Source organism: Mesoplodon densirostris, chromosome 3, assembly GCF_025265405.1.
Source record: "Mesoplodon densirostris isolate mMesDen1 chromosome 3, mMesDen1 primary haplotype, whole genome shotgun sequence".
Lineage (NCBI taxonomy): Eukaryota > Metazoa > Chordata > Mammalia > Artiodactyla > Ziphiidae > Mesoplodon > Mesoplodon densirostris.
Genome location: NC_082663.1, coordinates 96,212,892 through 96,235,979, shown reverse-complemented (window position 1 = coordinate 96,235,979; position 23,088 = coordinate 96,212,892). Strand labels below are relative to the sequence as shown.

General features: G+C 36.4%; 1 protein-coding gene across 1 annotated transcript in view; it reads left to right on the top strand.

Annotated features, from left to right (window-relative positions):
• The window catches only part of PGGT1B (protein geranylgeranyltransferase type I subunit beta), a 58,815-nt gene extending 42,139 nt beyond the window's left edge, over nt 1-16,676 (top strand). The window contains exons 7-9 of the mRNA XM_060093263.1: nt 2,891-3,075; nt 8,823-8,931; nt 12,514-16,676. Of these exons, the coding sequence (XP_059949246.1) occupies nt 2,891-3,075; nt 8,823-8,931; nt 12,514-12,695 (476 nt within the window). The 3' untranslated portion in view covers nt 12,696-16,676. The remainder of the gene's footprint in view (nt 1-2,890; nt 3,076-8,822; nt 8,932-12,513) is intronic.
• The last annotated feature ends 6,412 nt before the right edge of the window (nt 16,677-23,088 follow it).

Sequence of the window (23,088 nt, the reverse complement as noted above, 5' to 3'; positions counted from 1 at the left end):
ATTCCATGATTCTTTTAGAATATCTCTACTCCTTAATCTAGAAGAGAAGTATTAAACTTTACTTGGCCTGATTTCATCCAAGCATTCAACTCCCTTGAATCTACCTCACTTTACCTTTTTCATGTGGTGTTTAAGAGTAAAATGGTGTACTTATTTGTGTACCTGTTTACTTAGCTTTCTACTTTAGCTGTATGTTTGTTGACCATCTTAAATTACACATTTCAGAGCACATAGATTCTTTCAAATTATTTGGTATATACAAATAGATACTAAGAGAATGCTTAAAAACGAGCTTTAAAACCTTACGGGAACAATAAGTTAAAACATAAGTAAAGCATAGCAAACAGAACCAGAGTCAGTAACACCTCCTTTACCCTGCAACTGGAAGAACTGGGGTAGGTTGTAAAGAGAGAACCAGTCCCTCCCAGCTGTGATTTTTTTTATGACTGTGGTATTCTTTGTACATTAATTATCCACATAACAGAAGCATTCCACTTTAGGTGGCAAACTTTCAGCAATTTCAGGTGGAAATCTTTCTCTTATTTGAATGTGCCTTAATATTCTCGTACATGCCTTCGATAAAGAAGGTTATTTTCATAACCTTCTTCAACCAGGGCATAATGATCAGAATTTGATCTTTTCTTGATGAATTCAGATCATTATTATGAGAAGGAATTCTTAAATTGTACTTTAATATATATAGTGATGTAACATTCTTGAAGTTTTTTGAAGCTTGTAGGAATCATTGACCTAATCCTGTTTAGCCCCAAAAGGATATTCTAGTTGAGTTCTTGTGCCTGCTTTTTCTTACTGTACTTATTGTCAGAATGTTACCTGTCTTTTCTTGCTGTTTTTATGTCTGCCTCTAACACTCTTCTAACATCCTACTTTTAATCCAGGTTTTTAGAACTGGTGTTTTAAAATCGTTTAGACAGGAACCTCTCAGGGTAAATGTTGATAAGTGAATTTTAGCTTAAAGAATAGACTTTGTAATGACTGTATTTGGCTACCCAGAGACCAGGCTTACTTCAGAAATTGTCATTTTCAAAATCTGGTCATTTGGGAAAGTAAAGAGTATTTTTATTTTGAATTGTGCCAGTTTGCTTTAAAAAATTCGAACAATTATTTTGGAGAGTAACAATTAAATGTGTCTTTATGTACTTTCTTTTAGAGGCTTTATATTTAATGATGTAATAATACCTGAAGTCATGGCCAGCTTCTCATGAAAGAGAAATTGAAACTAGTAGGTCATTGAAGGGGAAATAACATTGATAGTTGCTGAATAGAAATTCTAAAAGGTTATGATAAATTTGTTTTACTTTTGTTTTAATTCACTCATGACTAACATAGATCTCCCTTTTTTTTTTCCATTGGGAAAAATTCTGAAGACTAAATAGTTCTTACAGTGTGACCCTTTTATTTATTTATTTTTATTTTTTGACAGTGACCCTTTTAATGTGATAGCTGCCTTGCATTTTCTAGAGAGAATGCTAACTTTTCCTTTGCCAGAAAATACAGCCAAGATTTGTAACACCAAAAGGAAAGTTACAGGATGAGGCATATTAGGAACAATCTATTTAAAGAGATGGAATTAATAAAAATCACTAGGTCAAGTTGTAGTAAATTGGAAATATAAGTATTTTCAAATTGTTTGGAGTTGACAGCAGATAACGCCAATGGAAAGTGGTGGGGGGTTTTTTGGTGTTGTTTTTTCCTTTATGGAAAAATACTGACTTTTCATTTCCCGAGGAAAGTGATTACCTTTGTGACTATATTGGTTCTATTGATGCTATAACATTTTAATAAACTTAGGAGTATAAAACAACACAAATTTATTCTCTTACAGTTCCAGAGGCCAGAAGTCTGAACTGCATCTTACAGGGCTTCAAATCCAGATGTCAGCAGAGCAGGGTTTTTTTGGAGGCTCCAGGGCATAATCTGTTCCTTTGTCTCTCAGCTTCTGGTGACTGCTGACATTCTTTGACTTCTTATCTCATCACTTTAGTCTCTGCTTCCATAGTCACAATGCCTCCTCTTTGACTGTAGTTTACTCTCCCTCTGCCCCCCCCTTTTATAGGGACACTTGTGGTTACATTTAGGGTATACCCCATCCAGGATGATCTCCCCGTCTCAGGATCCTTAACTTCCATCACATTTGCAGAGTCCTTTTTGCCATATAAGGTAGCATGCTCATGTTCAGGGATTAGGACCTGGATATCACTGGGGGGCATTAGTCAGTCTACCATAGTGAGCATGGGCATGTATTGTGCATCTACTTCCAGATGCAGTTTTCTTCTCCACACTACCCCCATCCCCAACACACACACACACACACACACACACACACACACACACACACACTGTTTCCCTTTGCTGAAACTTTTCTTCCTTAAATTTCTTAAGCTGACATGTAAGCTTCTAGTTTATGTTATATGTGAACATCAGTCTGCAGCTTTAGGCAGATGGAACCTCAATTCATAAGCAATACACTGTCTTTAAGGGAATTAAAATCAAACTCAGGTGATAGAGTAGGAGTTCTAGATTTTAGTTTCAACTCTCCCATTAACCATATAATTTTGAACTACTTTCTAAATCTTTTTTCATTTAAAAAATTGTTCTTACAGCTTTTAAGTTATTTTAAATTTTTTTCTATTTCATCAAGTTCATATTGAAGACTCCAGTGCTTAGTGGTTATTTTAAATAGTTTTCTATTTTAAATAGAAATAAAGGTAAATAAAATAGTGAAATAAAAGTAAAATTAATTGTCTTTTAATTTTACTTTTATTTCACTATTTTCTGGAGTTATTTAACCCTTTTTTTCTTCAATCATGTCATATTATTTTCCTAGACATCTAATAAGTTTAAAGTATTGTGTGGTTTTAATTAACAGGAGGATCAACTTTTTGTGGCATTGCATCACTGTGCCTGATGGGTAAACTAGAAGAAGTTTTTTCAGAAAAAGAATTGAACAGGATAAAGAGGTGGTGTATAATGAGACAACAAAATGGTTATCATGGAAGACCTAATAAGCCTGTTGACACCTGTTATTCTTTTTGGGTGGGAGCAACTCTAAAGGTAAGAGAAATAATAAAAATGAGAAACCTTTACTCTTTGTTAATAAAAAAACTGTGCTTAAAGGGTTTGGTCTTTGTAATGTTCATTAAATATTGTTAGGTTTAGGGCAAAAGGTTTTTCCTGTTGCTCTGGCAAAGCTAGTCTCTATGGTTTTTCCACAGAATTCAGTTATCTGTTGTACTACTTAGAAATTTCTATTCTTATAAAGCTCTAGTGTCCCAGAACCTGTGTAAGAAAGTAAGTGTAATGTCATAAAAAACTTGTACCTGAAACTGATCGGTGGTCTGTCTAGTGGGGAGATCTGTCTGAACATACCAGTAAAGGGTTTATGGGAAAATATAATCTTAAAAGATAAACCATGGGTCATTCCTTTAAAAACCATCTAAGGTTTTCTATTTTGTATTAATTTATTTGTGTAAGCCTTCTGAAATGTATTGATTAATATGTTCATACATTTTCCCCATCTCTACTACCTCTTGATGTACCTAAATACATAGCTTCTTAGCCATTGCGTACCTACAAGTTTTCAATACCTTAAAATTGCCTTTTTTGCCTTTAAAACATATCATCTAGGCCTGATATTCAGGAATCTAACAAAAGTCTATGTTCATCATGTATACACAGTAAGTCCCCTGCATATGAACAAGTTGCGTTCCAAGAGTGCGTTCATAAGTCCAGTTTGTTCGTAAGTCTAACAGAGTTAGCCTAGGTACCCAACTAACACAATCGGCTGTATAGTACTGTACTGTAATAGGTTTATAATACTTTTCACACAAATAATATGTAAAAAACAAACACAAAAAGTAAAACATTTTTAATCCTACAGTATAGTACTTTGAAAAGTACAATAGTGCAGTACCGCAGCTGGCATACAGGGGCTGGCATTGAGTGAACAGGTAAGAAGAGTTACTGACTGGAGGAGGGAGAGGAGGTGGGAGATGGTAGAGCTGAAGGATTGTCAGCAACAGGAGATGGAGGGCAGCTGCAATTTCACTCACGCCTGACATGGATGGCACAGGTTCTGGTTCCTTGCTGGATTCAGTTCTATCTACCCTCTTGAAAAAACGATCCAGTGATGTCTGAGTACTAGCTCTTGTTTTCTCGTCATAGATGACACGCTAGCACTGGATTGCATCCTGAACGGCTGCTGCAACCTTCGTGTACCTTTCTACATTCGGGTCCTGTGCCTCAAAAACTAACAGTGCCTCCTCAAATAAAGAAAATCCCCTTGCCATTTTCTGCATCATGAATCTCTTCAGTTCTTCAGTTACTACTTCTTCCTCTTGTCTCTCTTCATCCTTTCTCTGGGCCTCCAGTTCCATCAGGTCTTCATTAGTAAACTCATGTTGCACAGGAAGGAATTCAATGAAGTCGTCCTCTTGCAGATCTAGCTTGAAATAAAGATACTGTACTACTGTACTGTATACAGTACTGTATACACAACCACTTGTAGAGGATGCACGCATGTGACAGTGTACGCCAGGCATGTGAACTGACTTAACGCGATTGGACATGTGAATGAACGTTCGCATCTTTGAATGTTCACAACTTAAAGGTTCGTATGTGGGGACTTACTATAATATCCTAATTTTTTCTCTTAAACAAAATTCATACATGTGGTTGAAATGAATTGGGAAAATAAAACAATTTAAAATGAAGGCAGTAGCCTCTGTCTCTCTTCTCACTTCTAGTGCCATTCCTCAGGTGCACCATTTTAATTTTTTTAATTATGAAAAATTTCAAACATACTCAAAAGAAGAGAGAATAGTATATAATGAACCCTTAATATGTTCATCAACCAGTCTCAACAGTTTTCATCCCAAAGCCAGCCTTCATTCATCCATATACCTATCCACTTCCCTCACCCTCACTGACTAGTATTTTAAAGCAAATCCCAGATACCATTTTTTATATTACCTGGAAATTTTTCAGTATAATCGCTAAACAAAAATAGCTTTTTAAAAAATGGAACTGTAATATCACTTCTAAGAAATCAGCCATAATTCCTTATCATTAAATATCAAGTCAGGATGATATATATTTCCTATTGCATCACATCAAGAGGCATATAATATAATCTCTGGCTGTCTCTCCTTTTGATTAAAGGGCTCCAGAGTTGTCAAAACTGATTCATCCATTATAAAGTTCCCCATCAGCCTTCTTTGTTCACTTTTTTTTATGGTGTTAAAATATACGTAATGTAATAAAGTTTAACTATAAATGTACAAATCACAGTGTTGTGTAACCATTACCACTGTCCATATCCCAAACATTTTCATCATCCTAAACATAAACTGTGCTCATTAAACAGCAACTCCCCATTCTCCCATCCCTCCAGCCCCCGCTAACCTCTATTCTACTTTTTGTCTCTGTGAATTTACTTATTCTAGGTACATCATATAAGTAGAATCATATAATCTACTGTGTCCTGTGTCTGGCTTATATTTCTCAAACTCCATCCATATTGTCACATATATCAAAATTTCGTTCCTTCTTATGGTTGAATAAATATACCTGTTGTATGTATACACCACATTTTGTTTTTCTGTTCATCTGTTGATGGACACTTGGATTGTTTTCACCTTTTGGCTATTGTAAATATGGTGGCAGTGAGCACTGGTGTAAAATAAGTATCTGTTTCTGGATAATTACCTAGGAGTGGAATCAGTGTATTACATGGTAATTATGTGTTCAACTTTTTGAGAAACCACCAAACTATTTTCCACAGTGGGTGCACCATTTTACATTCCCACTAGTAATGTATAAGGTTTCCAATTTCTCTACATTCTCACCAATACTTGTTTTTTTTTTTTTTTTTTTTTTTTTATAATACCATCCTAATGGCTATGTGGTGACACCTCATTGTGGTTTTGATTTGCATTTCCCTAATGATTAGTGATATCGAGCATCTTTTGATGTGCTTATTGGCCATCCGGTGTATCTTCTTTGGAGAAATGTCCAGTTTATCTATTTTTTTCTTTTGTTGCCCATGCTTTTGGTTGTTATTCCATGAAATCATTGCCAAATCCAATGTTATGAAGATTTTCCCCGATGTTTTATTCCAACAGTTTTATAGTTTTAGTTCTTTAGCATAGGTCTTTGATCCACTTTGAGTTGATTTTTGTATATGGTATAAAGCAAGAGCTTCAGCTTCATCCTTTTACATGTGGATATCCAGCTTTCCCAATGCCATTTGTTGTAAAGACAGTTCTTTACCCATTAAATGGTCTTGGCACCTTTGTTGAAAATCATCTGTTTATTTCTGGGCTCTCCATTCTCTTCAATTGGTCCTTACTGTTTTAATTACTGTAGCTTTGTAGTAAGTTTCAACATCAGGAAGTATGAGTCCTTGACATTTTTCTTTTTAAAGATTGTTTTGCTCTTCAGGGCCCCTTGCAATTTCATGTGAATTTAAGGATTGGCTTTACCATTTCTTAGGAAAAAGGCTGTTGAAATTTTGATAGAGTTTACATTGAAACTGTAGATTGCTTTGAGTAGTGTTGACATCTTAACAATGTCAGGTCTTCCTATCAATGATGATGGAATGTTTATCCATTTATTTAGATCTTTAATCTTTCACCAGTGTTTTGTAGTTTTTTGCATGCAGATCTTTCACCTGCTTAGATAGGTTTATTCCTAAGTATTTAAATTCTTTTGGAAGCTATTATGAGTGGAATTGCTTTCTTAGTTTTCTTTTGGATTGTTTGTTGCTGATGTATAAAAGCCTTCATCATCTTCTTACGGAATGGTTTTAGCAGCCGTTGAGGATCATTACTTAGGTCCATTATGTCATTGGAGGTTGCTAAATGGTGATATTCTATCATTCCCTCTAAATTTATTAACTAGGATTCTTTTATAAAGAAATTTCACTTTAACTTAAGGTATGGTTGTACAGAGAAAGGCAGATGATTCTTTCTCTTAATTTTAATAATGTTCATTCAGTCAGTGAGTTGGTTCCCTAGCATCCTCTAAAGTTTTCCAATAAAATAACTGGGTTTTAGGGTTTTTTCTTTTTTACCCTTTGAGTATCACTGTGAACTCATAGATTTTAATATATTTTATCCATTTTAGTCTATTACATTATTCTTTTTAATGCTCAAATTGTCCCATCTTTAGCCAGTAGGAGCCCCTTCAGGTTGTTTCTTGAGTCTTTATGATATGACCTTGGTGGTCTTTGACAACTTTCTAAAGGCAACTACTTTTAAACCTTTTTAAAAATTTTAATTCTTGGGCTTCCCTGGTGGCGCGGTGGTTGAGAGTCCGCCTGCCGATGCAGGGGACACAGGTTCGTGCCCCGGTCTGGGAAGATCCCACATGCCGTGGAGCGGCTGGGCCCGTGAGCCATGGCCGCTGAGCCTGCGCGTCCGGAGCCTGTGCTCCACAATGGGAGAGGCCACAACAGTGAGAGGCCCGCGTACCGCAAAAAAAAAAAAAAAAAAAAAATTTAATTCTTATGGATAACTTTAAATAATAACTTTAGATATGCTGATTTCTTGACTTAACACCTTTAAAGCATTATCCCAGCTATGAAAACATATTCCAACTATGAAAAATGAAGATTTGGCCTCCCCTTTTTCCAGCAAATTGTTACTGGTATATATTTTTTTTAGTTCTGAACCATCTCTCTTCCTCTCCCTTCTAAACCTTTCAGTTTACCTTTACTTTTACAACGTCAACTTAGGTAACATTCATATTTTGTTCAGTAACAACGATCAAATATTTTATGCTTTGCCTGTAGGTTGATTTTAAAATTTGAAAACCAGTAATCACATATTAGGGCTGTATAAATATTTTTTATTGCTAAACCAAGTACAGTGTTAAGATTATTGTTCCTTCTTTCTGTGTAATGACCTATGTGCCACTTGATGAAAAATGCTTCTAGCATCAGGAGTCTAAAGTGTCTCTGCTTATATTCTATTAATTAAACCAAATGAATGAATAAGTTGGTTTCTTATTTGTACCATAACCTTATTATTGGTTTTCTCTTTTTGAGAAATAATGCTTCTTTATTAATCATTAATACCTTTCGTGGCTCTCTGATTTATTGACACACTTTCAGCTGCTTTGTGACACTTCTTGAACTTTCTTTTCTACTGCTCACCACCGCCTGACCCTGTTCTCTTCACAGTTTGACAATCCTTTATTTTTTTCTATTGAATGGGATCTTCAGAGAAAGGACAAATACATGTCCTAAATCTTTAAGCTACATAATTTTTATGCTAAAATTGTATTTGTCTCACCTTGTATCTTTCCTAATTAAAGAGCTTTAATTTTTTACTATTCTCAAACAAAAGTGTCTCTAGCACGTGGTTAATAATTTCTGTTGCTCTTTTTTGAAATATTTTTAGTTTTCATTACCAGCAATTTGTAACTAATAGTTCAAAAGCCTGTCATAAGAGTTAGAATATAGGTTAATAAAATTTCCCTTTTAAAAATAACTGATGAAGTTGAACATACTGGGAAGTTGTGTTTTGAATGTAGCTAAATGTAATGCAGAGAAGTCAGTTAGGTATGGTTCAAAAGAAGGAAATAGTGAGTGGATCAAGAAAAGGAGAGTATATTTGATAAGATGATTTTAAAAAGTTAATGTGGTTGAGAATTTTAAATGCTCAAGCCCCCTAGGCTTGCTCCGAGAGCCTTACTTAATTAGAGAAAAGCATATTTAAATTACATATATCTGAAAATTGAGCCAAAGGTCAATATGAAAGTTTTATGTCAATAAATTTATATTTGTCATGTCATTTCAGCTTCTGAAAATTTTCCAGTATACTAACTTCGAGAAAAATAGAAATTATATCTTATCAACTCAAGACCGCCTCGTAGGGGGATTTGCCAAGTGGCCAGATAGTCATCCAGGTAATTTATTTTTTGTATAAATCCAGAGCAACTTTTGTTTTGTTTATTTTTTGAGTAGATCTTCAAGCATCTTTGTCAGAAAGGGCATATGATAGAAAATATAGGCACAGTTGTAAACTTACTTTAAATAATGTTTTTAAAGAGGTAAATTGTTTAAGTTTACGGTAGATTTGGGGTGTAAAGGAAGGATTTGATTATCAAGATGTATTGGTATAGTTTGCCCTTTTTTCCATATATTTCACTTAGCAGTGTTTCATTTTGTTGCGGGCAGTAAGGCAGATGGTCTGAATGGTCCCTGTCCAAAATAGAATTGGTTCATCCAAAATCTTTAGGATTACTAGCTATCACTTGAGCTCTGCAGAATAAATTACTCTTAAATCCAAAAGGGATCTAGTTCTTACCCTTTTCATAAGTCATTAAATCAGAAATCTCAAATCCTGAATACAGGTGTCCCTCACTGTCCATACTCTTATTCTCTGAATTTTGGCAGATTCAGGTTATTTTTTTAGAGGAATACTTTTGCTATATGAACTCTCAAACCATTCACTCTCTAAAACTCAGGAACCAAATAGATTCAGACAATACAGTATTCCATGCTTTCCCAGCTCAGGAAAGACATAGATGTGAAGAACAGAGGATTCTTGTATTTCATAAGTATTTTTAAAAGGGTTCTTCAGAAATAATGACATTTCTTCAAAATATGTGGATAATTCTGCTATTTTCCAAACCTAGACAGGCCATAGTCTAAGCTGCATGCTCTAATATAATAAAGTCAGTAACTACATGGATGCCATCTACAGACCCCTCAGGCCTAGCCTGCCAACACAGCTTATCATCTCCATGCTCTGCCCTGCCCCAAAACTTTGGTGGACTAGGCCCAAGTTCAGGCCTAGGATTCTGCAAATGTCTTAGCAGTCTTCCTCTAGTCCAGTGCCCCTCCTAGTGACACTTCTGTGTGTGTGTATGTACATTTGCTTAAATGAGAGGAAAGGGGCCAAAGCTCTTTTCAGACTCCCAAAGGGATCTCTGATGGAAAAGAGAACCTCTAATCTAAACTCTTCTGTTAAGTCTGTTAAAATTGTTCAAAAACTTTCTTAGCACTCAGTCAGTTGGCAGGGCACACAAGACCCTCCCAGGATTTGGCTCCTCTCCCACCGCTAGCATCATTCTCCAAGCTGCTTGCCCTTCCCCCTTAGGTTTCACCTCCAGCAAAATAAATCTATTTATAGCTTCCAAAAAACTCAATTCAAGACTTTGTTAAAAATAAGTCAGAACACTGACACTTTTGATAAGCAAATTGACCAAGTATTAGCTATAAATATATGACACTAGATTCAAGGAATGATTGTTTTTGCAGCATTGCAGTAGTATCATGGTTTTTATTATTAGTCTAGAACCTCTTCACCTCCTCTCTTGTCATAAAACTGTTACGGTCAGAATATGTACCTGAATCGAAATACAAATAAGGGGCTCATGGAATCATGTTTTTTTACCTGAAGTGAGCAGGAATATTTCCTGAGATCCATATTTACGTGTATTTTTATGCTTCTTTTTTAAAAAATGTATAATGCTTTTAATTTCTAAAGCAAAATAATATTTTTAAATTTTGGTATCTATAACACATAGCTATAAATATGTTTGAAAAGTGCCTCAAGAAAACAATTCTTTTGGTATTGATTCCATTGTTTTCAATCAGTACATGGTACTATTTTTAAAAATAATGCACTGTTTTAACAAATAATGTGAACAGGGAAATGACAGTCTCTTGAAAAGCATTTGTTATATAAACATATTGAGATACATTTTGATTTTTTACAATAGCTTTTTTAAAAGAAAATTCTTGGAGCTTTTTTCTAGAGAGATCAGTTGTTAAGTTTAACATTTGAGTAAATACTTGGATGTAATGTTTTTTATAGATATGTTACAATGTCTTCAGATCCTGTACATTACAGAGCATAGGAAGTCTTTGTATGATAAATTGAATTTATGTGGAAAAGATCTGTTCCCAGAGCTGTTATAAAAATCATTTTAGTAAGAGTTTTAAAAATTAGCTTATTCTTGGTTCTAATAAATCAATCTAGTAGCAGATTTGACACACAGAGATTTTATATACATTTATAGGAAAAACTTATGAAAAGAATGAAGTTTTATTATGAGGAAAATATATATTTCAACATCTAAAGTGCTTGAATACGTCACCACCTACAGACAAAGAGTTTTTTTTTTTTTTTTTTGAGGATTGAAACATTTAACTTCTATTTCATTAGCTTTTACAAAAAATCCTTTTGAGGAAAAAAAATTATTCTTACATTACTGGAAAGTGTAAGATCCTATTTCATTTATTCTGAGTGTATTTTCTGTTGCATTCTTTTCCTAGAAAAGTTTCCTTATTTCTATCCAATAAAATTTAATGTTGCTTTTTAATTTTAGAAAAACTGCAAGAAAACTATAATAGTATAGGAAAAATCAAGTTTATTTTTTGTGGTCTGAAAATTAGAGGAAAATGAGTTAGAAGAAACCTAAGTATTCTCTGAAAAAGACATAAAAGGAGATTAACATGGACCTTCATTGGTGAAATAACTTTTTCACAAATAATATTGAGTGAGCACAACTATCTGTTATTCCTTTTTTGAAAAGTAAATGATACTTTTGTAAGTAAAACTTTCTCTTTAATTCTTTTGACACAAAAGATGTTTTGAACTTTAATAGCTCATGAAACCATAAATGATGACGAACTCAAAAACAGAAAAAAATTTTGACTGCTACAAAATCTGCTTTTTGTAGCGTTCCCATAACTGCAGAGCTCTGAGCTCTTTCAGAAGTTATTTAAGGCTCTCAGGCAAGCAACAGCCGTGTGATTTCAGTGGCCATTTAATGGAAGAAAGTTGCTGCCCCCTGAAAGATGGGAAACAGTAGTGAGGCCACTGTAGAAGAATTGTTATGGTATGAGCACTCACATTATTATGACCAAATAGAATGTGTGTTTGTTTTTATTGTCAGGTCAGATATTTTTAGAATGACTGACATTACCTGAAATAGGGAAATTAAATATGGTACAGCATTCCAGAATGGATTATTTTGCCTAAGCTTCTTTAACATAGTATTGTCATCGTATATGGTTTAGGAACTGTCAGAGGTAAAACTTAGGGGGGAGGGCTAATACTACTTAGATTCTGAGGTTTATTTTCACTTTTAAGAAAAAATTTCTATTTATGATATAAAGCTCCTTGTTTCCATATTCTATAGTAAGCAAAAGGGAAAACACATTAGAGTGAGAAGTCTTTTATATCACTGGTACTCTTCCTTTTTGTTCTTTAATCACAGAGGATGTTGGTAATGTCACTTCTTCAGCTAGGAACTGTTCTCCTTTGTTAGTGATGTTTTCTTGAATAATATATTATCTGATTTTGATCACCTGGTTTTTAAAAATTTGGGGTTTGAGACTTTGAGAAAGCAAATATTTCAAAAACTGTATTTAGTATTTTTCTCAATTTATTTTTAATGTAGTGATGGGCTGATAAGTAGCTAAAATATTTTGTACAAATAAGAATGCCTGTTGTGATAAAACTGCCTTATTTTCAGATGCTTTGCACGCATACTTTGGAATTTGTGGCCTGTCACTAATGGAGGAAAGTGGCATTTGTAAAGTTCATCCTGCCCTGAACGTAAGCACACGGACTTCTGAGCGCCTTCGAGATCTCCATCAGAGCTGGAAAACCAAGGACTCTAAACAGTGCTCAGAGAATGTACACATCTCTACATGACTAACTTTAGATTGGGAGGGTGGGGGGATTTGTAGCCTAACTGTAGCTCAAGGTTAAAAGCCATGTATAACCAAGTGTGCTCTTTTTTTTAAGAGGTAGAGTCTTACAATCGAATCTTGTGCTGATGTCACTTTGCTATATGGTCTTGAGCCAGTAACCTTCGTACTAGGTTTCAAGGAAATCTTTGTTTCAAGTTTGAACCACAGTGGACTCTGTTGTGGTTCTTAAATGTTTATATACTGTATTTCTAAGTTCTCTGAGGCAAACTAACTCTATGTATGAAGGTTATCTTTTTAAAAAGCTCTTCAGTACAAAATTGTATCATAAATACAAATCTTCAGAAGAAGTTTACAGTTCACATAGCATTGATAATCTTCAGGTGAACACTTAGTGATCATTTAAAAAGCTTGACTGCTGATGGTAGAACATTGCTTTAATGAATTAAGTATCTGGGATTATTCTTTGAAAACATATGATCCCATAATTTTTAAAAAGAAGACTTATTTTGACTTAAGTAAAATGTGCCAATTAAACTTTTGTGGCCTATACAAATGAAATTAACTTCATAGCAAGAATGAATAGGCTTAACTAATACAATAATTTTCTAAAGGGAGATTGTTTTAAGAAGACTATTATGTAACTGAGGGACAAGTAATATAACTGTATGTGATTGTGAATGGGGAAGTTTTGTGCTGTGCGGGTCATTTATTTTAGATGTTGCTGGGGTAAATAACAGTTATGTTTGATTTTAATCTCAAATCATTAGTTGCCTTTTTTCCCTTTCTGCAGAGAAAATAGTCTTATCTAGAAGGAAAGCCATTTAATGGTTTTGTTTCTTTTTCTGAGATATGTGATACTGTAAATTATACTTGTACTTTTATAACTGAGTTATTTTTAGCCATTTGGATTCTTATTTTTAGTTTGTTGCCCCAGTGTGTTAGCTGCTCTAATTTCAAACTGATGATTTTCTCATTTTTTCAATTGAAATAAGTAAACATTTAAGTAAAAAAAATAGCACCACTCAAGTAAAGTTAATGGTGTACCTCCATACACGGTCATTCATATTTTTGTATTTTCAGGTAAGTGGGAAGGAAATGTACCATTTAGGGGTTAAGGACTGGGGTTTTGCTTTTCTTTGTTTTGTTTTCTTCATTCTATGACCTAGCTAATTGTAAAGGAGTTAGTATAAAAACTTATTTTTATTAGTAATCAATTTATCAATAAATTACATCTGTCACTGTTGCTCTATGACGTTCAAAGTTATGAGAGTAGTGCTGAAATGGAGAAGGAAATCTCTTCACCAGAGGGACTGGGTTTCATTTAAAGTCTTGGTGATAATAAATGTTGGATTATTAGTTTTACAAGTATCAGTATAAAAACTAAATTACTAATATCACTGTTTAGGTATTATAATATTTAAATTTTTATTTTAATTTCTTTCCTAGAGTGGAGAAAAAATACCCTTAAATAATGGTCCTTCCCAAAGGAAACCTAGTATATACTTGGAGAAATGATTCATTTATTATTGGCATGCTTAGTTTTAAACCTCAATTTGCCAAAGTCAAAAAAATTTTTTTTAAAATTAGAAATAAAATCAGTTTTCTGGTGGTGGGGATAAAATAAGCCTAACAACAGATGTCATCCTTCCATGAGTTATTCCAGTTTGTACCAGTTTAAATTCTGACAAAGTATGACATCTACATCTCTAACTCATTTCGTAGACATCAGGAGTTCAAATGGCATATATGTAACGGCTTTAGAACTATTCAAAAAGCCCCCATTTTTTTTTTTCCTGAATTGCCATGAGTGGTTGGAAGCTTAAAAAGTTAGTAATAGTAACCGTATTTGTATGAAGGAGAATTACAAGGTCAAAGTATTTCAAAAAACTATTAAATATTTTCTAACTCCTTGTGTAATTTAATAGCATGAGATGATATATTACAATATGATTCTAATTGATATACTCGTGAGAGACCTCCTTGTGAAACTTTATGGACCAGTGAATGTTCACATTCCACAGCAGCATATTGACCAAAAAAATACCAGCCCATTGTGAATTGTGGAGAAACTATTCCCAACTTTTTCTAAATAGTTACCTACAAGCAAAGTATTAATAAAATAAATTATAAGCACTATTTCATATATATACTTGGTTCTTTAGCAGTGGTGATAGAATAAGAAGGGGAAATATGAAGTCTCAGTAACTCTGTTCCCTATGCTCTATGGCCAACTCCAGTATGGTATTTTTTAGACTATGGTAGGAGGGGCCTTATTTTGAGCATATGCGTGAAAACAAGGTTCATCAGGTCATATAACACAATTCAACCTATTTATCATCTACAGTGCTTTTAGATTTGACCTATAATATGTGTGCATTTTAATTAGATCTTTTAATAATTATTTATAAATATTCAAATTCAAATAGAAGTTTTGCCGACAGTGGTACATAGTTTGAAACTGTTGGGCCTGATAATATTTGAGAGTCAGTATAGGAAGGAGGTGCTCTGGAGTCAGATGACTTGGGTTTAAATCCTAGATCTGCCAGTTCACCAGTGTAATTTTGGACCCTAACTTCCCCTTTGATAAAATGAGGGGGGAAAATCTAACTCACAAGATTGTTTGAAGATCAAATGAGGTAATACATATAAAGTACTTAGCATAGTACTAAGTAAATAAAGTAAATTCCTGAAATAAATTCCTAATTATAATTTCTGTCATAACCATCATAAAATTGTTTTTAAAGCCTCTCTTTTCTGTAATAGAGTTCCCACAGAGTTTAAACTCGAGGAAGATGATGGCAGCATTGTAGTTTCTGAATCTCCCCATTTGAATCCAGAGTAACTGGGATAGCTATTCTACAAAACTAGATGACAGGGTGTCCTCATGAACTTCAGAATACAGTTTTATAAGGACAAACCACTGACCAACATAGTTTCAGCATCTGTGTGGGAGGAAGTGAAAGGCAGGCAGCTGGTTTCTGACAGCCTTGAGAATAGAACTATAGCATTGCCCCCAGTTTCTCACTAGAAAGTACAGTGGGCCAGTCTGAGAACAAAAGCTGAAACTGGGAGGGGTTCTACAGGTCCCCATTTGCAGGTAAGTGTTAGAGCAATATGATATGGTCTGATGATTGTGCTAGAGCAGTCTGGGCCCTGTCCTGTATACATCTTAAAACTAATGAGATAAAGCCTAGCTAGAATTAGAATCCAAATTGGACAGGATAGGTACAATAGGACAAAGAGAAGAGAGAGTCCAGATAAATGTTGGGAAGGAAAGTCAATATACCTAAACATTATATGTGGACATAGATAATCTTTTAAAACACTCTGAAAATGAAACAGGAACTTTAGGGCCATAGAGCAAAGAAAAGTTGTCCTAGGGCACCCCTTCCTCCTAAAAGTACAGGAAAACTCATTTCACCCAAAACCAAAACCAAAACCTGAGAAGGATTATAGTCAAAGCCCATTCAAAGTTGTTTTAAGGAATAAAAGAATAAGCAGCCCAATATCCCCACAGACATTGGAAGCACAACAGAAGGACATGACAACAAGACTGATGAAAACCTAGTATTTATTGATTAAAAAAAAGCAATTATGACAGGAAGTTTATAGTTTTAGAGCAATATCAATAAAAATGAGAAAAGCTAAGAATTACACAATTGAGTCTTAAAAACTGGAGGAAAAAGCAAACCAAAAGGAAGTAGAAGGAAGGGATTAATTAAAAGGGGGAAGGAGGGAAGACAAGATAGACAAACCACCAGACAATCTTTTCAAGAAAAAAAGGGAGGAAGCAAAAACACAAAAGTTTAAATGACAAGACAGAAATAACCATAAAACAGGAAATTTTTCAAAATTATAACACTACTTTGAGTAATTTTATATAATAAATTAGAAAATAACCTTTCTTAGAAAAATGCCAATTGCCAAGATTACCGAAGTAGATACAGAAATTCAAAACAAATGGACTCTTTACAAAAAAACAAATCAGGCCCAGATTGTTTCAAGGGTATTTCTGCCAAACTGTCATGATTAAATAATCCTAATGTTGTTTAAACAATTCCAGGGGCTATAAAGAGACTCTTGAACCTCAGAGGGCAAAAAACACAAAAAAGGCTTCTAAATTCATTTTGTAAAGTGAACATGATAAGCATTGTTTCTAAAACCTGACAAAGTTTGTACCAAAGAGAAAATTATAGACCGCTCTCACTTATGAATATCAGTACATAAATGTTAACAGTACATTAGCAAACAATTCAACAGCACTTTCAAAAAATATTAAGTCATGAATAAGTTGATTTATTATAGGAATGCAAGAATATTATTAGACAATCCATTAATATTCATCATATTAAAAGAGTTAAGGAGAAAAACCATATGATTATCTCCATCTTTGCAGAAAAGACACTTGACAAAATTGAACACTCATTTATGTTAAATATACTCAATAAGTAGAAATTGATGAGTAATTCATTGACACTGTACCTCTGCCCAAAAGCCAGCATCTTAATGTCGATACTAAAGTCAGGAGCAAGGCCCACTATCTCCTCTACTATTTAACTTTGTGTTGGGGGATTTAGTCAATGAGATTAGACAAAAGAAAACAAAGACGTGAATTGAAAAGGAAGAGGAAAACTATTTTTAAATATGATTTTATATCTGGAAAACACAAAGGAATTTGTTGAAAAGCTATGAGAGAACTTAGTAAAGTAGCAACTGCATACAACTAACATACAACTATCAGTAGCCTTCACCAGACACAAAAGAGTGCATACTCCGATTCCATTTAGATGAAGTTCAAAGTGGGCAAAATTGTCTGTGGTGTGAGAAATCAGTGCCCCCATTCAATCACTACCTCCTTCCTCAAAGGTAAGCACTATCATGACTTAAATCACCATCAGTTATGTCTGGTTTTGAACTTCCTATAAGTGGAATCATAATCGACACATTAGTTTTCAACTGGTTTCTTTTGCTCCACAGGGACTGGAAGAGTACAAGGCAGAGTCTGTGGTGCTGGCGATGTTCTGTTTCATAATTTAGGTGCTGGTTACATAGGTGCATTCACTTTATGAGTATTTATCAAGCTGTACACTTATGATTTGTGCACTTTTCTGTATGTATAATTACAGTTCAATAAAAATGTTTACTAAAAAGAATAAAAGACTATATATGTATACAAACCTAAACTAGTTAGAAGATGTTCTTGAAGAGAAGATCCCTTCTATGATTGCAAAAAAAGAAAAAAACAAGAAACGTATATGTAAACTTGAGGTCCAAAACCTATATGAGAAAATCTTAAAACTCTTGAAAGCCCTCACATGGCTCTGGTGCACACTGAAATTTGAGAACCAATCACTGATTTAGGAAAAGCAGCTTGGGCAGGAGAAGCAAGTAAGAACCCCATAATTATTTGCAAATGTAAATTTTAAAAAGAAGTTTTAGTTAACAGTAAGCTGAGTGTGACTCAACAATGTGATCTTTGCTCCCACCCCAAAAAAGCTAATGTGATCTTAGTCTGTGGTAATAGGGTTGAAATGTAATGAATGCTCAGCTATGCAAAGAAAATATGACATTTATTTTCTCAAATGGACCCAATCTTCATTTGCCTGTATCTTCGTCTATCAAGAGGTAGCGGAGGCTAAGGAGCGGGGCCATTTAAATTTGTCAGCTAACAAACAATCTCAGTCTCTTCTAATACCAGTGTTTTTTTTTCTCTCTCTTGCTCCTTGTTGGCTGAGTATATGTGCCTCCTGGCAGTTCGTGGGGGCCTCTGTTGCAGGTTGCTGCTCTGATCTGGTGTCTACTAAGGTGTCTGCCGCCGGTCTAGTGTGGCCTTTGCAGGTGGGTTGCTGCCGTTTGCCACTAATTGCACAGTCCCAGCGCTATGGCCTTTTTGCTCTAATCCCAGGCCACTGCCAATCTCCCTGATTTTAGTGATGCTGTATCTGCACCCTCCTGTCCCCTTCACTCACACACACACACACACACACACACACACACACCACCCCATCTCTTCGGCCTATGCAGAAGCTCCTAGGTCTTTATTCCTGAAACACTGTCTTCATTTCATTTATCTAGTAACCTCCCCTCCCACTTCAATGGTACTGAGCCACCCTGGATGTAGAGGTAAGCTAAAACTATTTCTCCTAGGACTGCAGCCTCTTCTAGGAAGCCTGGAGAAGCAGGTCAGAAGGCCACCTCACATACCACATGTCTAAATATTTAAGAGTTACAAATCACACCAGAAAATTATGTTCTATCCTCCTAGACTGACAAATATAATAACAGATTTGGCGGGGGGGGGGGGGGCAAAAAGCAAGTCATACCGAATAATTGTGAATAGCATAAAGGCACAATTAACTTCATTTTCCACCCCAGGCCATGATTTGGCAGTCGGTGCTGCTGGGCTGGAGCAGAGCGGGCAAAGGGGAAAGATTTCTCCCTGATGTGCTGGCGTGCCAGCCCTGGCCCCCTGCAGTCATTAGAGAGATCCACAGATTCCACATCCGCTTCTGCTTGGAGGGAGCGTAGCGGGTGGCTGTTTCACACCCACTTGATCTCTCTCCACCCCCCTGCACCTCCTCCATCTGAGCACAAGCTTCTCTTTACCCCACACAGTGTGAGTCAGGTGATCGTCGCCCACATACGTGTCCAGCCGCCTACCCTACCAACATCACCCTATCAAGCATCTCAAAGGAAACTGAGGCTCAAATCTAGAAATCTTGGCCTCCTCAGGGTTCCCAGCCCATGGCCAGCCCTCTTTCCCCACGCTAGGCCCCCTCCCACACCTTGAGGGGCTCCCTTATGCTTAGGACAAGCTCTACATCATCTCCAACTCCCCCAGGCAGCTGCTCCATCATCACACCTTGGACCCAAGTGTGTACACACACCCTGGCAGCACAGTCCAAAATGGACCCAGGAGAGAACCCCATGCAGGCCCTGGAAGTGGGCTCACGTGGGAATTCCATGATCTCTGGTAGCTGGAGGCATGCTCTAGAAAGGGGGCCCACCAGTCTTATGGGGAGCATTGGAGTGGGGCCCTCTTGCCCGGATCTAAGGGCAGTACTGACAGACTACCAGCCCCTATGTCCTTAGTTTCCTTCACACCTGTCTAGACCTTGCTACTAGGCATTCCACGCACCTCCTCTCCTCTGCCCATCTCATCCTTTCCACACTTTCCCAGGGTTGGAAGTAAATAAGATTTCTCCCCTTCGTTTGTGACAGGGACTTTCCTTTCTTCATTTTCTGAGTTCTCTCTACCATTGCCTTGACATGTTAACTGGAGGGTTTTTTTGTTTTTGTTTTTAATTTATTTATTTTTGGCTGCATTGGGTCTTCATTGCTGTGCATGGGCTTTCTCTAGTTGTGGTGTGCGGGCTTCTCATTGTGGTGGCTTCTTGTTGCGGAGCATGGGCTCTAGGCGCATGGGCTTCAGTGGCTGTGGCGCACGGGCTCAGTAGTTGTGGCTCGCGGCCTCTAGAGTACAGGCTCAGTAGTTGTGGCGCACGGGCTTAGTTGCTCATCGGCATGTGGGATACTCCCAGAGCAGGGCTGGAACCTGTGTCCCCTGCATTGGCAGGCAGATTCTTAACCACTGCGCCACCAGGGAAGTCCTTAACTGGAGTTTAATTTATAAAATCCTTTCTCAAATGACAAAGGCTAGCTTTATGATTCTTATTTTGCTGCAAACTCTAAAGCTGCCTATTCCCTCCCTTCCTCATTGCTGTAATATGCTAAACCTCTCAAGGTAAATGAGTGCCTCTGGTGGAACAGGAAATGCAAAGGCAACAAAAATCAACAGTTTTTCAGTGACTATCCCTGCCTATTAAAGTATCATTTTAATAGAAATAGGGCAGCTAAAGTGAAGGGGGTGATGACATCACTGTGTACTGTTGGTTTCAAGGTACCACGTATTAAAAAGGTCCGAAGTGGGAAGACCAGGCTTTCTAGGGGGGCAAGGAGAAATGGGCCATATTTATCATATTCAAATAGCTGAAGAGCCGTTCTGCGGAATAAGGTTTAGATTCAGCACCAACTCTAGAATTTTTGTTTAGTGGAGTCTTAGGGGGTGACCATCTTAAGAAGGTGAGGCCTAGGGGACTTACCTTGAAGTTGATTTGCATATCACTGAACTCTGTTTATTGTGTGATCATTTGAGCTGGCTTTAGAGCATGTGAGGATTAGGGGTTAATCTTAACGTATACCCCTCCTTAGTCACATTCTGGCTCCACCAGTAACTGGACTGCTCAAAACTTTAAACATGCACAACAAATAATATTTTTCGAATAGTGGAATTGATAACTGAATCAGTATGTGAGAAAGATAAAGGACTGCAACATCAGAGCTGTGTGAAGCTGGAATGGAACCGGTAAGCTCCCTGCCCTGGAGAAGGTAAGCTCAGCTGGAAGACAGGGAGGAAGCAGAGGACTGCAGGCTGGCAGTGCATAGCTAGACTCACTTTCAGTTGACAGTTTGGACAGGGAAGTGTCAAACAGGAAAACAGTCACCATTATTTTAGAGCATTACCCCATTTCTCTAAAAGTCAGCATTCCTATTGCCTGTTCTTGAACAACCTGCATTTTCAGAGTAAACAAATCATCCTAGTTGATGAGGGAAAGTTCCAGTTTTCAGAAAAATTCTCAGTTTAAATGTAAAAGGAATGATGGGGGCAGAAAAGAACTATTTTGCAAATGCTCATAGATTCTAGGCTAAAACCATCAGTGGATACTGAAACCATCACGAGAAAAGGTGATGGAGAATGTTAAAATGGAAGGCTCATGCTGCCAGCACCTGAATCCACTAATCAACCCTGCTGTCTCTAGAAGGAGAACAATCAGACAGTAAGAGCCTCCTGATTAATGCCGTGTGAGGTACACAGTACTAGTAGCTACAAAGTATCCTTGCCCAAAACAGCAGAGACTGAAGCTAATCAATCTGCTAGAGCTAATGTCTAGATCTCACCAGGGAAATGGGAAAAGTAAAATGGCACCACGAGGAGGCATCCAGCTGTGTCAGAGGTAGCACATCCTAAAGATAAATCTGGTTTCTTCAACAAGCCAATGGCATAAGGAAGTGGAAGGAGAGGGATAAGGTAGACTGTTCTAGATTAAAAGAAATGTAAGAGACATAGGAACACATGGACCTGACTTGGGCTTGGGTCCTAGTTTAGGCAAACTAATTTTCAAAAGACATTTTTGAGAGGACTAGGGAAATTTGATATGAACTAGATATTTAGTGATATTAAATAATTATTTTAAATTTTGTTAGTTGTGATAATGGTTTGTGTTATACAAAATTTTTTTCTCATAGAGATACATTCAGAATTTGGATTCACAAATTCAGAGCTGCACTTTAAAAAGGTGAGACACCTCCAAAGCTTTTCATTCAGAAGGTTATGGTAGAGACTGGAATCTTTCTAAGTTCCACAGGTAATTCTGATGAGAAGCCGGGTTTAAGAATCACTGTATTAAATAACTCAAAAGGTCCATTCTAACATGGAGGGTAGATGAGCTTAAGGTGACTTCAGGCTGACAAATGTATGTATCTTAAATGGTAGCTGGGAGCAGGGTCTTTAGGAGGCAAAGTATATATATGTACCTCCCCCTGCCCCACCCCACGCGGCCCCGCCCAGCCCGGCCCAACACCAGAAGTTCATCAGTACTAAGAAGCCTGAAGATTTGGAAGAGAACAAAAGAGGTAAGGATCCCAGCAGCTCTTGGATTTTCTCTGTCAGACCTAGCTAGATGAGGTTATGTCCGACACTGGAGAAGGAAGATGTTTTTATTGAAAACATTGAGGAAGTGGGGACTGGCTCGATGTTAATTACTCCATTGAAATATTTAGATTTTATCTCTAAATCCCTCCTAGATGAAACCTAAAAATGCAGGAAGAATTTCTAAGTGGAAGGCCTATTAATATGTAAGTAGACAAATGAGTTTCAGGAAGCACGACTTCTAAGTTTTTTTCAAACATTGTACTACCTCCTACGAGGAGAGGAAGTACAGATTACAGAACATAGAGCTCCAAACCAAATTATTTCAGCTTTCATTTCTACAACAGGCGTGTACCAACATTACCTTAGTGTCTAAATGACTTCAGAGAGCTCACTCCAATTCACTAAAATGAGATTTTATTTAAGTCAGAGCAGGTTGCAAACTGGGTTATAACTTGTATGTTTAATACTCATAGTGTTTATGGAAGATACGATGCTTCTTCTCTGCTTATAAATATATAATACCATGATGAAAGTTATCCATTAAATGTTAATAGTCAGCATGGCATCTACCTGGAATATGCTTTTCCCCAGAGATCTGTCATAGTGTGTTTGGGGAAGAGAAGGTGGTAGGAGAGCATCAATGAAGATGTTTGTGTTAAAAAGATATGTCTTTCCTTCCAGC